The 22,942-nt window shown below is 36.6% G+C and overlaps 1 protein-coding gene across 2 annotated transcripts in view; it reads right to left on the bottom strand.

Annotated features, from left to right (window-relative positions):
• The window catches only part of STT3B (STT3 oligosaccharyltransferase complex catalytic subunit B), a 52,905-nt gene that overhangs the window by 24,879 nt on the left and 5,084 nt on the right, over positions 1 to 22,942 (bottom strand). For both annotated transcript variants that reach the window (XM_074900580.1, XM_074900581.1), the window contains 3 exons: positions 5,777 to 5,885; positions 3,767 to 4,054; positions 2,237 to 2,302 (listed from right to left, as the gene is read on the bottom strand). In XM_074900580.1, coding sequence (XP_074756681.1) covers positions 2,237 to 2,302; positions 3,767 to 4,054; positions 5,777 to 5,885 — 463 coding nt within the window. The remainder of the gene's footprint in view (positions 1 to 2,236; positions 2,303 to 3,766; positions 4,055 to 5,776; positions 5,886 to 22,942) is intronic.

The following is a 22,942-nucleotide window of genomic DNA, read 5'->3' as shown; positions in this document are numbered from 1 at the left end:
ATGATGCAGGTAGCAGACCATTTATACGGACAAGAGACCTGCACCTCTAATATCAAAATATTAAACTAAATCTAAGCACTGAAGACGCACTGTGGAACTTTTAAACAAAACTGAGGCATCCTCACAGACTGGCAAAAAGAGTGAAAACATGCTATTACTTCTACAATGATTGCTTCAATGTAAAGCTTTGTTTTACTTTACCTCCGCGTCATAAAAAGCTATCCGAAGCAGAAGTTGCTGAAGTCAAATAAATGCTAAAAATATAAATGCAAAGAAAAAAGCCTCCTTACGGAATGCAATGCGATGAGTCAAATTACCACAGTGCGTTAGGTATGTATTTTAAGCAGAATTAGTTATCAAGAAAGATTTCTGTCAGTCCATGCAGTGTATGTTCCTCTTTCAAGGATCTGTTGCCTAAACTACCCACACAAGGACTGACTCTTACTAGCTCAAAATTGTGATTTTCAACTTACACTGAAAACATAACTAAATCCATCAGAAAATGACAAATGAACACTATATAAGAAATAGTAGAATTATTCTTTGTCCTAAAAATTTACCTAAGCAAAATGTCTAGAAGGGCATCTTAACAAAACTCTTTCCCAAAGGGAAATATGGTACATGGAAAGCCACCACCAGAGATGAAGCAGGTACACTCTGTAAGCAATGAAATTCTATCATCTAATCACTGAGGCTAAGCTACAGACAAATCTTAACCTTTTGCTAGCTGACAGCACTTAAAAGGAAAATAAAAGAAAAACATTAATTTATATTCCAGGACTGAATGTCATGATGATGACTACATTGACTCCATATGTTGTGTCACCATGGACACTCTAGATCACATCCCCTCCCTCTTGTACAATCCCACAGATAAAGACACTAGTTGGACTAAGATGAGAAGAACTTGTTATTGTGTGATTTTTCAGCAGTAAGATTGCAAGAGTATTATCTTTTTATCTGCATATTTATGAAAAGCACTTTTAGAGGATCTTGCCAATAAAATGGCACAATATAAAAAAGATTATGGTATACAGATATAACAATTAAAAACTTACTTGCCTGACTTTTTACTGCATGTAAGTCTGCACCAAACCTACAGGATTGCTTCACTGTGATTCTATATGAACAGCAATGTGGTGTATAAAGAAGTAGCTGTTTATTTAATCACTTGGCAAAAAGGAGGAGAAACAATGGAGGAAATAAATGTCCTATTAACAGGAGATAGCTATCCTCTTTTGGCAACATATACAGGGCTATTATTTGCTATATTAAGAGCAAAAATCTCCCAGAAAACCCAGTGAATGTTAAAGCTAGAGGAAATCTAGGCAGCATCCAGATAACCTCTGAGTTAACCTTGTACTTTAAATTAAGGCATGCAAAACAGTTAATAAGTTCATTTTCCTTGCAAGTCTACTTACCTGACTGTAGAAAAGCAATATCTGTGACCTCAATCTTAACCGACACCAAACTGGCTATTTTGAGGCTAATTTATGTTTCATATAGCCACAAAAAAAGTTTATCAGTCAGGGGTAAAAAGGACCTTTGACTGATTCATACAGGAAAATTCTTCAAGTCTAAGGTTTCAGAAGATGGAGGAGGGAGGAAACCAATTCCCTCAATGTAGCTATTACTTTTATTTCCTCAATTTTACTACTGTTTTTTTCCTTTTGTTAGCCCTTAGGAACATCTCTGCAATAGCCTCCATTTTCACAGATTAAGAATAAAAAGAGACTTTATGATTGTTTAATCTGACATTGAATTCATTCAGCAGTTCTGGTGGTAAGCTTTACTTTATGACATAATTATACCCAAATAAATAGCTTTCAAAGTTATATAAATGTAACTTTCTCCATAAATTTTAAATATTATTATAGCATTTTAAATAATAATGGCACACAGACACAGTATCAAAATTCCACCTTAATTCACCTGCACCAAAACCAAAATCTCACTGAATCAGAGCAACTATTCAAAGCATAGGATAAATTTGTAAGTAAAATTATGCTTAAGTTTTTCCAAAACCTGTTTTCATTGTGTTTAAAGACTTCAAATTTCAATATATTTATTGTCTTCTTACTCATCTATTTAAGGTTTTAACAGTAACATGAAGCAATAATTTTACATTATGGCTCCAACAAAGATCAAAATCTCCTTCTTCTGTTCTTTGTCAACATATGGATTATGTAAGCCCTACTCAAACACTTTAGGCATTATATATATAAAAAAGGCTTACCATGTAAAAGTAGGATAGACAGCAGCAGATTGTCCAGAAGACCGACCCAGTTTTCACAGACTTCACCTTTAAAAACAACCAAGTATTTATGAATGACAAACAAATACTGGACAATATTCCATAATTTCATTCCAAAACAACTGTCTAGTACACTTCTTTAGCATGTATCATGTTGTATTTGTATGCTTCTGAACTGATGTCCATAAAACCAAACCACAAGTGCAATTCAGTCACACACAAAATAGCTTATACCTATCTCTCTAGTTAAAGCAGAGACAGGATGCAATGCAACCCTCTACTTCATGATCTGAGATAAAAAAGTTGTTGCAACACCTCTGTGCTACTTTCTCCAGGACATTAGACCACTTTATAATTCTAAGTGTAGACTACCCATGGCTTACTTTGACTGGCATCAGACCCAACTCTGCAATTATAGATGAAAGAGCTGTAATTTTGAAAAACTTGCTTAAGGTAAATGAGAGCATCCAGATACTACTAAAGGCTTAGGAGGATCCATAAACTGGCCCAGGAGTATGATTTTGTCCAAAACTAATGGTGGTGATTATGGTGTGGGAAAATAGGAATGAAAACCTGACATTAAATAAAGCTAGGAAGTTATCTATAAAATATATTTGATTCAGACATAATTCTAGAAGAGTTCATGCAAGCACTATTGCGCTATGCAGTTTAGTTAAATAGGAGTTCCATAAGAACAGGTAACTGCTATCATGTCTCAGTTGTTATAAAGGAACAACATAGGTTGATTCTATTATTATCAAACACAATACACCTTTACAGCTGCAGTTTATTCTAAGCCCAGATATAAAAACCCTGCAGTACTCATGCTGAATAACAATATAGTTATGTTATTTGTGATATTTCCAAAATAGATCCAACAGTCCAGAAAAACTCCAGCTTGCCTAAACTACTTCATACAACACTGCAATACAGATGAAATTCTACATACAGATTAAGGAGTGACAGACAAGACACCCTAGCAAGTAGGTTAATTAGAAGGCATCAGACTATTTCTTTTAAGCGTGTTAGCATCTTGCTCTGGACAGCTTTTGGTATTTAATTTGGATGGTCAAGTCAAAGCCCAGACCCTCCATACAGTCAAAAGCTTCTCCAGAAGACAATTCAAAGCACTTTATATTCAGAGTCTACTGCTTTACACCAGCTAAATAAGGAGGCTGAAGTTTGATGCTTGTATAATTCTAATACCTCCAAATCAAAAAACAGGGACAACCCTTTTGTTTGATTTAAATTCAGACTTATGATCATTATTATTACTACTATAGGACACACATACTTCAGTTGAACAGTACTTTTACACAGCAAACTGAAGAGCGTGATTATGGAGTGGTTCCGATCATGTGACTTCTCAGCACTTGCCTGATCAAGAGCCAAGGGGAAGAGGGATGAGAGGGAGGAAAATACGAATTCAATGGATTCTAAGAAAAATCAGTCATTTGGTTGGAGGAGGAACCAAAAAACCTTTCCAAAGCAAAAGACTCAGCAATTACTTACCCATAAATAGTATGTGAACTGCAGTGCAAAAATAGCTATGCCTTCATTGTCAAATGATCCTGCTACTGATCGGGATATGTAACCTGGAACTATGGCAATAAAACAGGCAGCTAAAAGCCCTGCTCCCTGGTTCCACAGTTCTCTGGTGAGCAGGAAAGTAGAAATAGCTGTAAGGCCGCTAAAAACTGGTGCTAGGAACACACATACATCTCTTATATGGACCGTCACGTTAAGCATATTTAAAATCCAATGTATAAGGCCTGCTGTCACCATCAGTCCTGGGTATACCTAAAAGGAGGGGAAAAGAAAAAACACCAACCCACTAGGTTATTGCAGAAAATGATCACGGTAGGTTTATTTGCATATAATTTGCAATGAAACAGTCATTTCTTAAGCTGATATAAGCAGTGAGCAGGTAAAGCTAATGGAATTATTTTAATGCTTCTTTAATCATGTTTTGACAATACTACTGAATATCAGAGGTTTTTAAAATTTTATCCAAATGCTAACAATTACATATAATCCATTTTGTAACTCAATAAGCAGCATACAGATAATATCCTATCTTGCCTGACATTTATCATATAATGAGAGGAATGTCGTTAAGGTCTGGAAGCAGAAACTGAAGTCTGCAAGCAAATTTCAAGCCAGCTAACAGCTTTAAGAAAAAAAACAAATCCGAAAACCATAAGACAAGAAGAAACCAAAGATCTCCCAGCCCTACGCCTTTTCTTCCAAAATATACCATTGCCACTCTCTCACTTCTTGTTATCCATCAAGAAAGAAAATGTGCATCAACAAGATTTTAAGTTGAAAAGTTGACAGTCAGTCATTTGAATATTATATATTTGCAAGACATCTGTAGACATGTTGGATATGAAGGATTAAAATAAAGTTTGATAAAAGTGAATTAAGATGTCCTCCAGGAAAGGTAGCATAGACTCACACAAATCTATTGAACCCATCACAGAATATCGGAGAACTTTAAAATATTCTTAATAGGAATTCTACCCTCCCACATTTATCAACATTAGAAAAATCAATATGTACTAGAAAAGTTAATATGTACTTCACCTGCCTTAGTTTCTTCTGAAAGCTAAGAAGGGTCTTGTACTAAATTGAATTAACAGATGACAGAATGTTCCCCTGCATATATCCTTGAAAGCTGGTTTTCAAGATAAACTATTATAACATAATATACCATGTGACTTGCAAAATAATGTATGCAACCAACATTTTGATTCTATTTCCTAAAGGTTTTTACTTCATATAAGACAGTTACGGAAAAAACACATATATATGTTACATATGAGTGAAGTATCTCTAAGATACTAAAACAAATGGTAATCCAGTTGTTACAAAAAAGTTCATAAATGTGTTTAAATGGTATGTACTACAATTTAAAAGTATTAATACATTTCCACACATTAAGTAACACGTGGCTGTGTCAGTGTTACTAAAGCTAGTCTATCAATGAATGATATTTGTATTCTGATTTGATAACATTGCTTCATACACCCTTCCTGATACCAATCCTACCTACTCTTGATGTTTCATACAGGTGACCCACTGATTTAATGTCAAATGGTCTTTTTCCAGTGAAATTCTAACATTTTCTATACACACTCAACATAGGCCACTGGATTAAAACTTGTGCCTTAAGAGATTTAGATTTTTTTTTTTTTTAATTTTTCTTTTTTCATTTCATGTACCAGAATTACAGGAGTCATAATACTGTTATTTATTACTATTAGAAGTTCATATGTATGGAAGCAGAACTCAGTTGTGTATTTCTTGTTCACAGTATGCTGTTGGATAAAGACTAAAGCTGACACTGTCTTAGTTCCTGCAGCTAAAAATTAAAAACATCTCGCTATTCCCTCTGCAGCCATTTGACAATTAAAAGCATATTTTATTAAGATTCTACTTTTATAAATGTAGAATTTGTATTGAAAGTTAAAAACCCTCACAATTTACTGCAAAGTTATCTATTATTATTATAATACTTACAGTTCCACCTACTATTCTTCCCAGTGGATACCATGCTCTTTCATCAAACCAATTTAAAAATTCATAAAACCCATGGGATGCAAGATGATGCGTTGATCTATAGTTAAACCTAGAAAGAAACAGAAGAAGATTAAAAAAAAAATTTAAAAAATAAAATCAAGAACCTAAGTTTTACACATAAGTCATTTGTTTTCCAAGACCTAGAAAGTAATTAAACTTTAGCATCTCATTTAGTATATAACTACAATGGTCCTCTCTAAATCTCTAGAGTTTTAAAGTAAATTACTAAGCTCTCAGTTACAAAACACTATTTTCTTCATTTCTACAGTCAGTACATATATACAGATGAACTGTTACAGTTCGGTTGGTTGGGTTTTTTTCTTGTAAAGATTAAAAAGTTTCCTGTCGCTCTGACAAACACTCCTGTCATTTTCTGCATTCCTTTTTAAAACTAGTTTTCAAATATAGTCCATCAACCAAGTCTTTACCATATCTAGAATACTACTTAAGCAGAATTAAATCATAGAAGATTCGACACAGGACTCCCAGTCTGAGACAGGATAGCTATCCACTACATCTGCTGCAGCTCTACGTAATGTAACACTGAGGAGTGACGTAATGTAGTAATATGCAGTAATAAGCCCTCCCATGCATACTTTCACTTCCGTCTTCCATACTGCCCATATACCATTAAAAAATGTTGAAGGATTGCCATAAAGGCATTAATCTTCCACTTTTCTGACACATAATTTCTCCAACTTATCAAACTTCAGACAGCAAAACCTTTCAAAGTAGTCCACTAATTCTTAGAATTAGGTATCAGACTGCTGTGAGAAAAACTGCAGTGCATGTTACCCCAAACTGCAACTCTTTCATGACTGTTCAAAAGCCAAACAAGGCTACAGTATTGATGCTGTCAAGTTTTGTAAAAAAAGTTTAGGCTTACAAAAGCCTGGGTGAACACCACTTCTAAAACAAACAACACCCAAACTCAACTCTCCTAACAGATATTGAAATTGGGATTTAAATAATGTAAAAATCAGTAAAGAAGTATTAAAGATTATATTCATTAGTTAAATAGAAGTTCAGATGACTAAATGGCATAGAGTAACAGACAACAGGTTAGATGATCAAGCTAAGACTTCCAAAGACTGCATTCAAGACTAGAAAAGATCATGTGTATTTTTCACTTTCTTCATATTATTTCACTTTGTTTATACTTTTTATAAAAGTATCCACTTATATCAGTAACATGCATCACTTCTAACACAAATTTTAAAACTACACCGAAATCTTTCATGTATCTAGGATTCCCAAAATATCACAGGTTTACTTTGAACTAAGTAATTTCAACAGAACAAAGCTAATGTCATTCAAGACTGTAAGACCCATCAAGTTCCTACTTGTTTAATCAGCACAAGTTCAATATCTGAAATACAACCGCACAGAGGTCATGAGCAGATTTCTTCATCTACACAGTGAAAGAACAAAAAGAATTGAAATTCAAGTCCATATGTCAGCAAACTTGCATGTTTCTACTGACTGAACTATCACAGCATCAGTCAAGTGAAATTAAAAATAAGCAAACAGAATAGTGCAGTATTTTCAGGAACACTCCCTTACGTGTTAAATAAGAAGTTACATATGATACACTAACTGATAAAACTGTGGACTTTCAAACTAATTAGTCATGTTTATATAAGAAAATTCACACAAACATCAGTCATTCTGACCTAGAAATCTTTGTATCAAACAGCAATGTGACATTTGTTTCTAATAGTCCTGCAACTATTCCCATTTGACTAGATTTCTAAATATTAATTAATTCTCTATTTCTGAACTGTCAACTATAATGTGATTTATGAAATGCTGTACCTGTAAAATTAGCCTCTTATCTTAGTGTAGCAAGGTCTATTGCTAATTTGTTTAGTGCCGAGTGTCTGCAGTACGGTATGAGACAAAGCAGGAGTTCCATATTGCACAGGACACATACAACCCAGCAGCTACAGACTGGACTTAAAACGCGCTGAAAACCCAGTCAATGTTGTTAACCTAGAACTTTAAAAAGGAAACAAGACAGATATTTACTAACATGGATTACTTTCAAATTTTTAAATCATGACTCAAACTCACAGAGGCTACAAAAGTATGACTAATGTTTACTTTTACAACATTAAAAGATTAGTTAAATGAAATAGACAAGAAGAATACATATCGACATTCTCCTCTTGCTTCGAACTAGTAAAGCTTCATAACGGACTTCAGAAGGATGTGAACAACTGTCGTGTGCTTCAGCATTATCCCATTAAGTCTAATAAGAATGAATTGCCACCCAAAATTGAAATGCAACATAATAGCATTCTACTTCTACCATTTAGGAGGTAAGAATTTAATCTCCCATCCCAATATACTTTTAGATAGATACAAATCTATTAATCCCTTCTTTCAAAAAGCAATTGATTCTTTTGCTACAAATAAAAGCACGCAGACACACCTGGACATGTCTTTACAGCAGAAAGTATTAGCAATACTATAGGTGCATTAATTTTTCACTGTGAGAAGACCTATAGGTGAGAACAAGAAATAACCTTCCAACCACAGAAACAAACACACAAAAAAGAATTTAGAAGCTTAACTACAGCACCTCACTGACTTAAAAAAGTGCTCACTTCACCTCTCACTAGGTAACCTGCAAAGAAAAGGAAGTTTAAAAGTAAATATAAACATATGCATATATAAGGAGAAGCTTGATGAGGAATGCTGTATATCAAAGCCAGCTTCAGGCACTGACAAAGTCGGGCCAAGGGACTGTGCACCAGGCAACAGTATGGTCTAGCAATCATTGGATGCCAGTAGCGTGCTCTGATACTGCTTACCTAATTCATGACATCGCTCCTTTAGGGACAAGCCTAAACCTTCTAACACTGTTTCCCTTTTGGCCAGAATGGAGAGCACTGCTGAGGAACAGTGAGCACTGCAAACCATAGTCACACAACCTTCTTACTATCTTGGTATTTTCAAATTGTGTTTGAAATGCAGCACAGTGCAGTGGTACTGTATTTCTACAGCAGTACTGTCACGGTATCTACAACTATCTGTAAGTTTTATAGGAGTGTTAAACAGCCCTGTGAAATATCAGAAAAAGTGCTGCTTTGCCTGTGCCCACATCCCGGCGATTTAGGGACTGCAACTGAAGGCGGAGTCAGAATGGAGACAAGAACAGTCAGTACTGGGTAGGGGTTACATTTCAGGCTTGGGTGTCACTGCCTTCCCCAGTTCTTCCATCTCCAGTAGCAGCAAGAATAGGTGATATTTAAGGGTTCTATCCAACCTTCTTTCTGACTGGATAGACATTAGCTGAGACACAGGAACCAGAGTATGCTGCTAGTTACAGTGTCTAAATCTAAATAGGATGCAGTACTATGTGTCAGGACCAGATCAAACCATCCCTTTTCTCCCACCCCCAACTCTCCCACCCATCTGATTCTGAGGTACAGGAACTGTTCACCCATCTCCCAAGATTCCCTCTCATCTTCACCTCATGCCTTTGAAGCAAGTCAATTTGAGACAGACCTGAGAAGAATAAAGAACAAAATTAAGTACACGCCTAATTAAGAACTTAGCTTGAAAGACTGAGATGAATATTCAACTTCTCAGTTCATGTTGTGAAGAAGATACACACTTGCTAATATTCAGCAGAGAAGATCTTACGGACCTGACTAACACCAGTAAGCACTGACTTTTCTTAATTTAGCTTACATTCTAGGAGGAAAAGTGATGCTCTGCTGTTCTTCTTGCCTCTTTCTGTCAGGTCTGTAGTGTGAACTGTCTCCTCCTCCGAGCTAAACTTTAAAGAAATCATCAAACAGTTCTAACTCTTTGTACATTTCAGAATTCATATTCCTAACCACCAAATTAGGCTAGTATTGTAGTTTGAACCTTTTGGGGGATGCTCTAATGATCACAAAAGCACTCCATGCATGGTACTGTTAATTTTGTGGCACCATTGGAGATGCTTAATATTACAGTTGGTTGAGTAGACAACTGAAGATGAATTAATAAAGATATGGTTCTCATTTTCAAAGCATATTTCAATTTCAGCATAGAACAGAGCACAAGCAGCAACAGCAAAACAACTGAGCAGTGGCATAATTGTTTTTTTAGTAGCAACATTAATTTGGAAAGCTTAACTAGGCAACTTGCAAAATAAAGCCTGTAAAGTTTTCAGGTATATGTTATGTACTGTTAATAGATAATCTTAACTATCTGCTCACCAGCAGACTGACCCAAACTATCGGGCTTGATTTTTATTCCACCCTATGAACTGCTTTTTTGATGACACAAGGTAATGCTGTAAGATGATTAGCTAATGCCAGTCACAGCGATCACTGTCCAGGAGCTAAAGAATTCTCCAGCACTTCACAGCAACAATCATTGCTGTATTTGTAAGAAGACATATTTGGCTTTGGCATTCCTAAGTTAAGTATTTTCTTAACAAAAGTACTATTTTAAGATGAACATTCAAATAAAATTCAGTCTACTGAGAAAGTAAGCACATATAGGAAAAGAGCACACATACAGCAATGCAAATATTTCATCCAGATCTTAACAACATTTAAGGCAAATGACACTGATGGCAGTGGAGTTCATTTGACCCTCCCACTACAACAGAGTGCAAGATCAGAGTGTTGCTTCCTGTGAAAATGTTGACTGTCTAAAACCCTATCCATTCATGCTACTATTGCCCCATCATCTAGATTTTTTATCTGGCATTTTATAGTCATCCAAGAATATGTAATCTCCTTACTAGCAGAATCTGTGGAAAATTTTCTAAGCCCGCAATTATAAAGGCTTCTGTTCTCCAAAAGTCTTCAGCTGCAGATGCACAAAATTTTCACATCTGCAAACTCAGAAAAATGACATGATACAAACTAACTGTGAACATTACAGCTATCCGAGCAATTCTAGGAGTCAGTTTTTAATGCAAATGTAGATTACAGAATCAATTCTGCCATACAGCATCTAATTAGAGATAGCAAGTCTAGATTCTTGAAAAAGACAGTTACAGATTGACTCCATATCCGACATATTCTTTGCATCCAAAGGAAGAATTTATTCAGAGCAACACTTTTATGGAAGATCTAATGAGAAAGTTCAGTAACTTCCAGTGAAATGAAGAAACATATATACAGTATTCCATATTAAGTTTTAAAACACCTGCTTGCCTACATATTATACTACAAGCACAACATCCTGAAAGTCTTATTCTGAAGTCTGTATCTACAAATAAGCAATTACCACAATGAGTTTTGCATATGGTTTTTAAAATGGAAGTACAGTACCCCATCAATCACATAATGAATCCAATGCATTACAGCAGTTATTTCTCATCATGAAAATGCTTACTCGTGTTGAGTTTATAATCTTGGAAAGCCTGCATGGATGTTTAAACCAGTTTCAACTAATCAAGATCAGAATTTCTGCACCAGCAATACCTGTAGGCAAAAGTACTTATGACAGGTAAAAAGCCTTTCCTACTGCCCGCAGCCCAAACCCAAGGTGTTACAGACCTCACAGTAAGAATGGACAAAAACTACACCGAGCTCTACATGTATAAGAACCAGCGAGACAGAGGGTGGTCCTGTTTACCTAAGCCAAAACTAACCTAAGTCTGCAAAACGGAAGAGCAACCAAGCAATTTTATTTCAGAAAAACCTCATGTTCCTTTCTTTTTAACTTAAGCTGATGTCAGCAGAATGGTTTTATTGGGTCTTAAATCTAATACAAACAGAAAGATACACTGCATGAAGTATCCCCAATTAGAATATTTATATATAATCAATGTGTCCAAATTCTGTCCACAAATGATGTGTCCAAATTATATGTCCAAATTATGCATCCACAAATCTTTTTTCCAGAATTTCTCTAGGTGCATACCTACCACAATTTTATGTGGAAGATATTATCAATTTGCACACTAAACAGGAGCTTCTGCACCTCACTGGACAACAAACACCCAGGAGTCACAAACTAATTCTACCCAGTCTTGCACAAGGGACATGGAACACGTGTACACAATTCTTTAAAGCTGACTGGAAGATGATTACTACGTCAAGTCCACCAGAAATAAAAAAATAAAAGCTTTGGCTAACGTAGGGTTTAACATTGTCCTAATTCTGATGCTTTCAGGGAGTTGAATATGGAATTTTTGATGGTTTGGTCTTTATGATTTTATCTCAAAATAGATGGATATGCAATGACTCTTTACATTCTGATATATGCCTCAACTAGTATCAAGTACTTAGTGAAAGCTCCCAAGAGTGCCCCACATTTATAGAGGCGCAACTGATCTTTAGGGGTTTTGTTGCAAGTAGAGCCACTTGAAAAGAGAAATACACATCCTGCAAGTTGACTGTCAACCAGAAGTATCACGTTTGATAAGTGAAATGGCAGCAGTACTATCATTTTGAGTTTCCTCAGGTTCAAAATTGGTCATGGTCCTGCTTTTGATTTCAGATTTCCCAATTCTGAACAAACACACTCACTCAGAAGAATGTGGTGAAGACTCCTTTGTTATACAAAGGATAGTTAATATGCTGACATAATAAAATGGCAGAAAGTTCTGCAGTGATGCGGTCCCCTAACTTCAGAAAAGACGAAAATTCCGAGTCAAAGAAGTTAGAAGTTTCTGTTCCTGGAATCCAGCTGAGCAACAAAACTCCCTGTTTGTAATACCATTAGAATAATCCCTGCTGAGGAAGAACAGTAGAAAGCCCAGGCAGAAAAATAAAAGCTGGATGGCACAACCAGAAGGACACACATTTTTTTGAGGTTCAACATTCAACCACGCTCAATGGAAACTCTGAAGGACACCAGAATGGTTAAAGAATAACTATTAAGAATATCAGAATGTCCCCAATGTGTTTAAGAAGGATTACAGCATTCCTACTGCCACTACTTGGCATGGTATTTTCACTGCCTACAATAAGATGTCATGCTTAGCAAGTGCTAAAATCAGGAACTGCATGCTGCCAGTAGCTTAATGATATGAAATTCTACAGGGACTATATACAGTCATTCTAACTTCTTCAGAGAGTCCAGGGCATCTTCAAAATTTTTGTTAAAGAGCTGCAAGCTTTTTAAAGCATTCCATAACCACAGCTTATCCTTATTACACAGTATACTACATCTGAAGCCATGATGTGCTTCCCATCATCACTGCAGTGGGTGTGTATCTGCCGACAGTTTCTGACACCTCTTCTGATGGCTACTGGGCTTTTTCATTACTTTCTTCCGTCTTGCTTTTGAACTATTCCATGTCTCAAGGCAAATTATTAAGAAAAGCATTAGTTTTATCAATTCTAAAAGACATATTTCACCAGTGAAGTCTGCCATTTGTAACATTTAACATTTTAGGCCTGAGAAGCAAGCAACGATGACGTTTTCCTTGGGACAGTCAAAATTGTAAATAAGTTTCAATTATAAGATACAGACAGAATCATTCGAAATTCCTACAGGGGAAAACTAAATGCTCATTTTCTTCTCTACTGGACGTACACTTGACTGCAGGTACTACACAGTGACTGGCATCAATACTGATGGAAATATTGGTTCTGTATCTTTTGACATCATCATCTTATTGAGAGGCCTCTCTTCTCTGCTCAATACAATATTAAGTACCACAAGCTTAAAAGGCCCTATAGCATTATGTCTGTTTCTCTGAGTGCTACTGGGCTACTCTCTGGTGCATTAGTCTTGTATCTTGCAACTCTGAAGGCTTTGCACTGAATTCAAGAATATGTTCAAGAAGGTTATTTCTTCCAGATTAAACAAATTCATGCTGTACTTGTTTTTAACATGATGGAGGCAGCTTAACTTCAGGACCTTCTAAGTTAAAGGCTGGTATACAAGGATCTGGTTGTCAGAAAGGAATGCAAAAGGCAATTAGCTAGGTAATATATTTTAAGAAACAAAATATTCTTTCTGCGAGAAACGTGATACTAGATATCAATGGGCTGAACATGACTGCTTCACAAGAAGTGACTAGGAACAGAGGACAGCTAACTCCCAAGCTACTTTTTTCGGGGTCTTCTACTATAGAACAAAGCAACCTGTAACACATAAACAACTATAGTGGACTCTTATTAATAACTTATCTCAAATATACTACCTGCTATCCTGTAGCAAGATCTAGTATGTACCCCAAAAAGAATACTAATTTTTGTAATAGTCTGGAATAGAGAGTAAAATATTCATTTCTGGTACTTCAATTATATTTTAACTGTTTGGGAGTATGAGGCACAGTCATCATCTCCATTACTTAATAAATAATTTATATGCTACAATGCAGTGGCAACTGTGGAAGTATTAGCTAGCTCAAAATGCAGTTGAACAAACTTCACAATCACTTCCCATTAAGTGAAATGTAAGGAAACAGTCTGGACACAAGGCCTGGCAGACCATTTCTACCCTAATAAATACAAGACATGGTGAAAAAATAAACAGGACCCTTAGAAAAGCTCTAGATCCTCAACAACCCATATAATGTTTAAGCAAATAACAATCTTATTTCTGGCAGAACATTTGAACAGTTATAGCACTGTATGTATAAGAGCTTTAGCAGAAATTACTGTGTTCAGCCCTCAATAACCAACAGCCTGTTGCTTGAACTTCAGTGTAACATAAGAGTAGGTCCAGCCAGAAACTGACATTAGATATCAAATCACTCTGTACAGATTACGTCAATGTAGTCTTTTGTTAGCTCACAGAAATTAAAAGAATCTACAGTGTTGTAGTTGCATGTGAGCAGTTTAAGCCAGTTTAGCAAGTTAAAATAAGGTAGTATTTCACGCAATATTCCTTAAGTATTTGCTCTTTAATATATCTCTTAATACATCTGCTATTCTTCCTCCTGCAACTAGGTCTCAGTTACCTGAATTCTCTGACTATGCTTTCTTTCAATTGTTCCTTCCATACATGGATTATGTTTAGTCCGAGAAGCTGGACCTCTTATAGTGCACCTGTTCAGCTCCATCTGTTGCAATATTGACTTACTGACTATTTACTACAATGAATGCTGAAAAAATAAAAATTAATATTTCAGAGTGGATAATACAAAGCATCATCAGAGCAGAACCAGACAGTCTATCTAACTCAAACAATTTCTGTCTAGTGATTGAGGGCATGTTAAAGACCTAGCTTTAGCTAACTTAAATGTGTCTGTTCAAATTCTGTTTAACCCTTCAGTAACCTGGCATACACAGACACAAATACTGCATTCATCAGGCATATAGCAGGGATCAGGCAATTTTCCACCGTGGGTATGCCTGTATATAGATATACGCATATAGCTACCTGCAGAAAAAAAGCCAAACATTATGCCATGGGTTTGCAGACACCTAGAGACAGATCTAATTATGTCCTAATCAGATAAAGCTGAAAAGAAAAAGGCAGGAATACAACCCAAAGTGCAAAAGGAGGGGGAGGATTCACAGCTCCAGAATGCCTCATACTGAATTACACACCCGAATTTAACTGTGGCAGTCATCCTTCAACTGACCTTTGCTAGTTAAAAGGTGTGCAGAAGCACTCCTAATCCACTTCTGGGCACAAATCAGACAAATTAGCTTGAATCACGGCTAAAAAGCAAGCCACTCTAAAGATGATCTAAACTATTTCACCCAATTTTTCTCTGAAGCAGATTAGGAGTACTCACATGATCTATTAATACAGTCCAACAGAAGGGATGATGGCCTCCAGCTGAGGGCAGAAAGAACTCCAGCTGTTTGCAAAGTGACTGCATAGTCTCACACCAGAGGTAACTGGTGTGGGAATAGGATGTCACAAATAAAATAAACAAAGACCAGGAAAGTAGATGACAACAGAAAGTGGTCTTCAGCTTTTCCTGCAATACACAGACTGGAGTTTATCTTTCTAACGATACTTTGCATTCTTGAACCACTTTCAATGTCTGATTTATTCTGATACAGGTATGGCAAGCAGAATTTAAAATCAGTTATCCACTATATTTATTTTATAACTTATATACTTATATACTGTTTTAAATAAGTCTTAATAAAAAACCAACAAATTTTCACTGATTTTAATCCAACCTGTTAAGAATTGCACTTGATGTTTACCAATGTTGCTTTAAGGACTGCACAAGAAGCCCAAAAATGTAATAACAAAATGCTATTTGCTTTTTATTTGGTATCCTCACAGCAACACTGCAGATTAAGTGTACTGCAGTGACTACAGTGCTCAGCATCTAAGACAGTATTGATAATTAGTATTAAATTTGTGCCATGTACAATGCGAAATTAAAGTTACGTGCTTGTTTTCTCATTATGTGATGGCATTTCTAGCATTGCTGAGTCTTACTATATTTGAGCTATCAAACTATTTCACTGTGCTCCTCTGTCTCTTTAGTAAAATCCAGTTCATGCTTGGAAGCAACCATAAAGGAGCTTTTAAAAAAGAAAATACAATAAAAATGGGGAGGTGGGGGAACACTCTTAGGATGAGCTAGGCTTAATACTAGACACACACACGCTTTGAAGCTGTGATGCCCTTCTGCCACAACAGACTACACCAACCATTGCCTCATCTATCATATGTTCAGGAGCATGTCCTTTCCAAAACACACCACCTCCTTGACCAGCTGGCTACATTAGTATGCAGTTTGGTAGTTACAGTCCTTCTGTCTTACATTAATGTACAGTAAAAGTGGTGAGTTTAATTTCTAATGCCACTTTACTAAATAACAAGTACTGACTTGAGGTACCATGCTTTTCCCCTTCTGCTCCATTACCACACAAAACAGCATAAGGTAAAATGAACATCTGGTTGCCCATGAAAGGGAATGGGGAAAGGAGGATACTAAAGTGAGCTGATCAGTTGCAGTTCGGGCAGGGTTGCAAAGAGGTGTATTGCAGAGGATACGTGAGAGTTGTTGGGAAGGACCTAGCAGAAGTTCTCAAGGGATAGTTCTTAGGTCACATAATCCTAAATCTTTCCTCTCCTCGCTCTCCAGACATGAATTAAATTGGCCTGTTCCAGGACCTTTCACGCTTCAATCCCCACCAGACTGTGTGCCCTCTCAACTCTCCCTCCACAAATGCGCATTTAAATTAGAAAACTAGAGTTAGCCTTTCTGATTCAGAAAAGGGACTCGGCTCTAGATCCCCAACATCCCATATAACCACTTAAGCAATGGCAATCTTATTTCTGGCAGAACTTTTAAACAGTTAAGAGCACAGCAGAAGAGCTTTAGCAGAAACTAAATGATGTGCACCCATCAATAACCCATGACCTGTTGCTCAGAGAACTCATGGATACCAGAGATCATATCAGGGTACAAGATGTGCCAATATAGTAGCTCACTGCCACTGGCAAAGGGGAGTTTCCCTCTCCTTGCACCCAGCTGCAGGTACTGACACCTGTGCTTACCAGATCTCTGTGAGCTGCCTGAACCTGTTAACACAGCAGAAAACTATCCCAGGAAATGTCCAACAGATGATGGGACATTTAGGAGAACTGTTTCACTTGACTGGATGCAAATAAGGCCAATTTATACTGGTGAAGACAAGCTTAGCAGCACCTTGTCACACTGTAAATATTCAGTCAGTCTTTACTCCAATCCCTGCAAACTGCCATCTTATCAGCCACGGCAACTTCTGGGAGGCTCCTGAAGGAACCTTTGGAATCATCTTCCATGTTCTTTCCAACACAAAAATGATATCCATGGTTACTCCAGCACAGCATATTAGATACTGAGATAGAAAACAACACTGCTTAACTTCCCAGGTAAAAGTACCATTCAACTAACATGTTGTTCTGTGGCTTTTTCTTCTTGAAGATAGCTCTGAAACATTAGGTTAATGGTAGGACTAGGTGATCTTCAAGGTCTTTTCTAACCTAGATGATTCTGTGAAAGAAGACAGCAGGTGGCACTGTATGGAACACACTATCACAAAGCAAAACCACTATGCGCATAGGTAAGAATGGTGTGTTGAAACTAGAGTATGGTGGAAGCATAAGGAAAAAGGGACCCTGAAGCTGACTTTCTAAAGCAAAAGCAAGAAAACAAAATGCAGTGATGAAATAATTGCAAGCATGACATATTTGATACAAAACATACCCTCTGGTCTTGTCCCAAGCAAAAATTGGGCTTTACTGTGGGAAGGCAGGGCGAGCATTAGTGAAGTAGTGGTGGATTACAAAATTAAAGCACTAAAAATTCCTTGGTTCCTGAACATGTTTAGCCATAGGAGAAAAATTACATTTGTCATCGCTATTTGACCCAAGATATCACAAAATAAGATACTGCAGCAAATGTTTAAGGTAGTCCGTCCAGTGTCAAAATCCATTTTCTTTTTGGCAAATGAAAGACTAAAACTGTTACAGAGTAAAATGAATTGTATGCAACAGTTTTTCAAATATTACTTCAGACATTTGACATTAGTGAAATCATTCTAGTCAGCTGTGTAAGATAAAATAGTTAAAACACAGTAGTATTACACAACTTCTTGGAAAACTCAAACACTGCATTGGCCTTCATGACTCTTCTTCTACAATAAACTGAGCCAAAGAGATGCTGGTTTACTTCAGTTGTTAATATCAATATAACAACGCCAAAGCTCCAATTTTGTTTCACTGACTTTCTAAATTAGAAGAATTATAACTTTAAGGTATTTTATCTATTGCCAGAGAAAGAATTAAAGACATTTTAAAGGCCTTTATATCCAAATTATAAACTTTAAGTATTTCAACCCTGAAGACAAAACTGCCCTTTTCAAGATACACATTCCAAACAATATTTATGAACTTCCAAATGCTGCTTGGGATAAGCTTAGAATAGGAAGGAAGCGCATTCAACATATGCAATAGACTACAGGAAAAAAAGCGCTTGATAAACAAAGAAAAGTATTCAGGACATGTAGGCTTGTTTTATTACGTTTTGCTTCTGCATCAAGAAAATGCATTGCTGTATTTTCAAATCCTCTGGCTATAGCACACAAGTATTCTGTTCAACAGGTACTTTCCATACCTAGCTTTCCTTAAAATATCCATCTATTCAGAAGATAGGAATAAAATCACACTCTCTGGATTTAAAGAAGCTGGCTACTACTTACAGCATAACAATCTCAAAAAATGAATGCAGAGGCTGAAAAAAAATAAAGCAAAAGAACTCACAAAATGTAGGCTGACCAGCCATGTGTGCTAGAACAGTTTAAAATTACATAATTACATGCTATTTTTTCCTTCTGCAAAATCCATTTACTGTTCAACAGGATAGATGATGCCCATGAATATAGTAAGCCACTCTTTTAAAAATAAATGTAAATAAAACCATGTAAAACAGTCCAGAAAATAACAGCAATTCCATTAAGAACACCACCAAAAATCAATAATCAAACCCAACTCACATCCTCAGTTGCAATGTAGTTTCTTAGAGGGGTTTTTTTGTTTAAGTGTGGGAAGTTTTGAAAAGGTGTTCTGCAATCCTATCTTCATGGATTATCAGATGAACAGAATTCCAATGTGCTCTTTACCTAACAAACTAACATAATCCATATAAATCAACTGCCATAGAAAATGGTATGATAAGCACTGTAACACCCAGAAGTAATTATGATTACAGTCCACATAACCCAGTCATTTATATTGGGCAGCCTCTTTAAAAAGTAACATATGATACTGGACTTGGGTCTCCCATAGCAGACAGTTTAAATACTGTTTCCTGCTCTCAGAAGCACCGATGTACACGCAGTCATTCCTTGTTTAAAATAGATCGTTTCTTTTTCTAAAGCACAGGGATATTGCCTCACCTAATAGCAAGAACTTTTGAAGTATAGGAAGCATTTAATTCTCCATACGACAAAGGAGCTTTTACCCTGGGAAAGCAGCAGTAAGTTGAGAAATACGGAACCTGATCTATTTTATTTGTATCTATATCCTTAAATTCATTTCTTGGGCTGCTTCAACTTACATAAGGTGTGGTACAGCATTAGGGTCAATTTCATGGTACCTCGCTAGCCCAGACCTACTAGCTACCCATATTAAAAATACCTCAGCTTGATTCCCAGCATCAGCTCTGATAAAGATCACAAGCTCTACTCAGCTACGGGGCTGGAAATGAAGTCTATCTGTTGGACACACTACAAAATTTACTGCAGATGTAAAGCACAGAAAGACTCTAGCAATACTTGTCCTAAATTCACTTTGTTCTCCAAGCAAGTGGTAAGACTGATGGCAAGGAGAAGTCTTGCTAAAGGAGTTAATAATAAAAACACCTGCACATGCCCTACTACAGGGTGCAGGCTCCACAGGCTCTGAAAGCAGCAGCTTTAATGGCTCTGCTAAGTAGAAAGAAGCCCTCAGGATTAGCCCTAAATGTCAGTACAAATGTATCTCAAGGGGCTTGCAAGAACAAATTTTCAAAAATTAAGGAGGAAACTGCAGCACACACACAGATAGACATTAGGTGGGAAATAACCTGACTGAATCAGAAGAGATCCTTGAAGAACAGCAAAGACACCTCCCTAAACCCAGACTACCCACAACCCACCTAAAAACTATTAGTACCTACAAGATTTTGAATTTTCCTGCTAGCTTTACTGTTCAAAACGTTTATTCTCCCCTTCCCCCATCAGTACACCATGAGACTGATTTAAAAATACAAGGATTAGGATTACAGACTGCCAAAACCAGAGAATATTAGCAAGAGAATTATGATAGGAAGCAAAAGGTAACCTTTATAAACCACCCTAACCCTATGTAATCAAATCATATTTCTGTTTAAAAAACAGAACATCCTAAGCTATTCAAATAATAGGGTATCTGCCAAGGAAAGTCCATTCAAGGATTTTCATCGCAGCATTTGCTCTAGTTAGTCAAGTGTTTGTGTGTATTTGCTGAAGACTGTTTAAAAAAAGAATCATGGCATGAAAAGCTAAACTTGCTGGTTCAGTTTGACCCAGCCTACATAAAACATTCCGATACATTTTCCTTTTCAAGTTTCATTCTGCTACCAACAAATCAATAAAAGGGTCAACACTTTGCAAGCGTTCTGTCTCACCTCCTATATTTTCCAAAAGATGACTGTAGGGATAGTCTCTGTACTCAACCGTACTCCACACATGTTTTATGAATGCTGCCCCTCCTACCCTCTCATGCATAACCCCATTACTGCACCCACATGAAGTTTGATGAGGTTTTCACTCCCATTAAAAGTTGTGCAAGTGAGGGAAAAAAAAAACAATCTGCTAAGTAAAGATGGTAGAAAATGATAGTAGAGATGGAGCAGAGGTTTGACTCTTACAAGAATCTTGTTTTGCGAGGCCACATAGGGAACTCCTTTCCAGCTGCATCAGTCTAACTGATCAAATCTAGCCTGAGGTCTGCCCACTCACAAAACATAGTCCCTGCTATGACTTCAACTCTGGCCCATGTTCTTTTTTCAGACTATCCTCCTTCCATTAAATTTCTAGTATTTACCTATTTCTGCAATTTCCTAAGCAGTAAAGAAGTTCAGTACAGTCAACTATACATCTTGACTGTTAACACTGTATCAACCTTCTAGAAAAGTTTATTTAGCCTCAAAACAGCATCCTCCAAGTACCTAAGCAAGGAAAAGCTGTTCATGTCCCTGGACATACAGGATTTATAATCTAAAAAGTCCCAAAAGCTAGAGACTGCCCTGAGCTAACAGAGTTTCCCAGCCCATATCATAGTGCAGTAGAAGTGATCAAAAAGATGCCTGATCTGGATCTTCCTCATTAAAACAAGGAAGGGGAGAAGGGGAAGATACATGGCAGGCTATTCTCCAAGAACATAAAAATCTCTAAACTTTCCCTTCAGGAACACACAGACACTGCTAAATCAGATTTGGAGACTATGCTAGAATATTTTTGCTACCATAATGAAATGGCAGAAATGAGTTTGAGCTATCTGGCTACCTGAAAGCCTACTAAAATTATTAGTATTACTAGAGTATAAACAACTTTAATAATTCAAATGTAATGTCTGTATCTTACATTTAGAAAAATCTCACAAAATACTTAATTCAGCTGTCCATTAACAGTAAGTACACAATCTTTTAAAATATATTCCTATAAAATAGAAATAGAGTACTTCTCATTTCATAGAATCAAAAAGCTTGTGAATGAAGATACTGTATTAAGTTTTAACATGAATCTCATGACATCTGCAACATCTCAAAACCAATCCAAAGTGATTATACTCAAACTGGATTCGAATCAAATGCTTTTGCGAAGTCTGAAAGTTGTCAAAGATTATAAACAAAAGGAAGTGTCTGGGAAAAGAACCCTAAAGGTGGGTGGGAAATGTTTCCTAACCAGATCCACATTCGTGTACTCACCTTCAACAAGATTATGTGATGGGTTGAAAGCCCCCAGAAAGATAGCAGTTTGGAGATGACAGTTGCTGCCACCCTCAAGAACACATTTACTATGCAATCTGCTGTTTGCCCAGCAAGAAGAGTCACTAGCAGGCAAGCAATGGCCAGAATTATCTGGGTGGGTGACACTTGACCGCAGCCTACTGACTGAGCATTGTTAATTGAGATTAATCAACACTATCATCCTCTTTACCCGATTTTTTTTCCCCACTTATGAACACCAGTTTAAAGGTACTCCCATTCACTGCTACATACCCCTTCTTTTGTCACTTCCGTTGCTCCAGTATTTTAACATGCTCTGTTTTTATATGTATACATGTCTCCACCTTATCACTTAATCCCAGTTTACCCTCTAAAATCAGTTGCTATTTACATTCCCTACCAACATACATATTCTTCCTCAAAAATAAGAAATTAAGACTGCAATATAAAAAACGATGATGGGTAAGCTCAGAGAACTAAAATGTTACAATTTACCTCATTGAGTCAACTCACCATGACTGGTTTAGAGCAAGGACAAACTAAAAAGCAGTAACACAACAGCAGGTGACAGAGGAGAACTCCTACTCCAAAAGGCAACCGTTGAATCAGCTAACTACAACACAAACCCACAACCTTATTCAAATCAGTATATTTACACAACCTCCGGTGTTCAATCAATTTCATACACCACTTCTAATGTTCACTTGAGCCAGGCTTTGTATTTAATGAAGCTTTCCTATCACATTTATAGATGTTAAGTTTTC

The sequence above is a fragment of the Athene noctua genome, chromosome 2 (assembly GCF_965140245.1).
Source record: "Athene noctua chromosome 2, bAthNoc1.hap1.1, whole genome shotgun sequence".
Classification (NCBI taxonomy): Eukaryota; Metazoa; Chordata; class Aves; order Strigiformes; family Strigidae; genus Athene; species Athene noctua.
The sequence above is the reverse complement of the archived record's forward strand: the minus strand, read 5'-3'. Positions and strand labels throughout refer to the sequence as shown.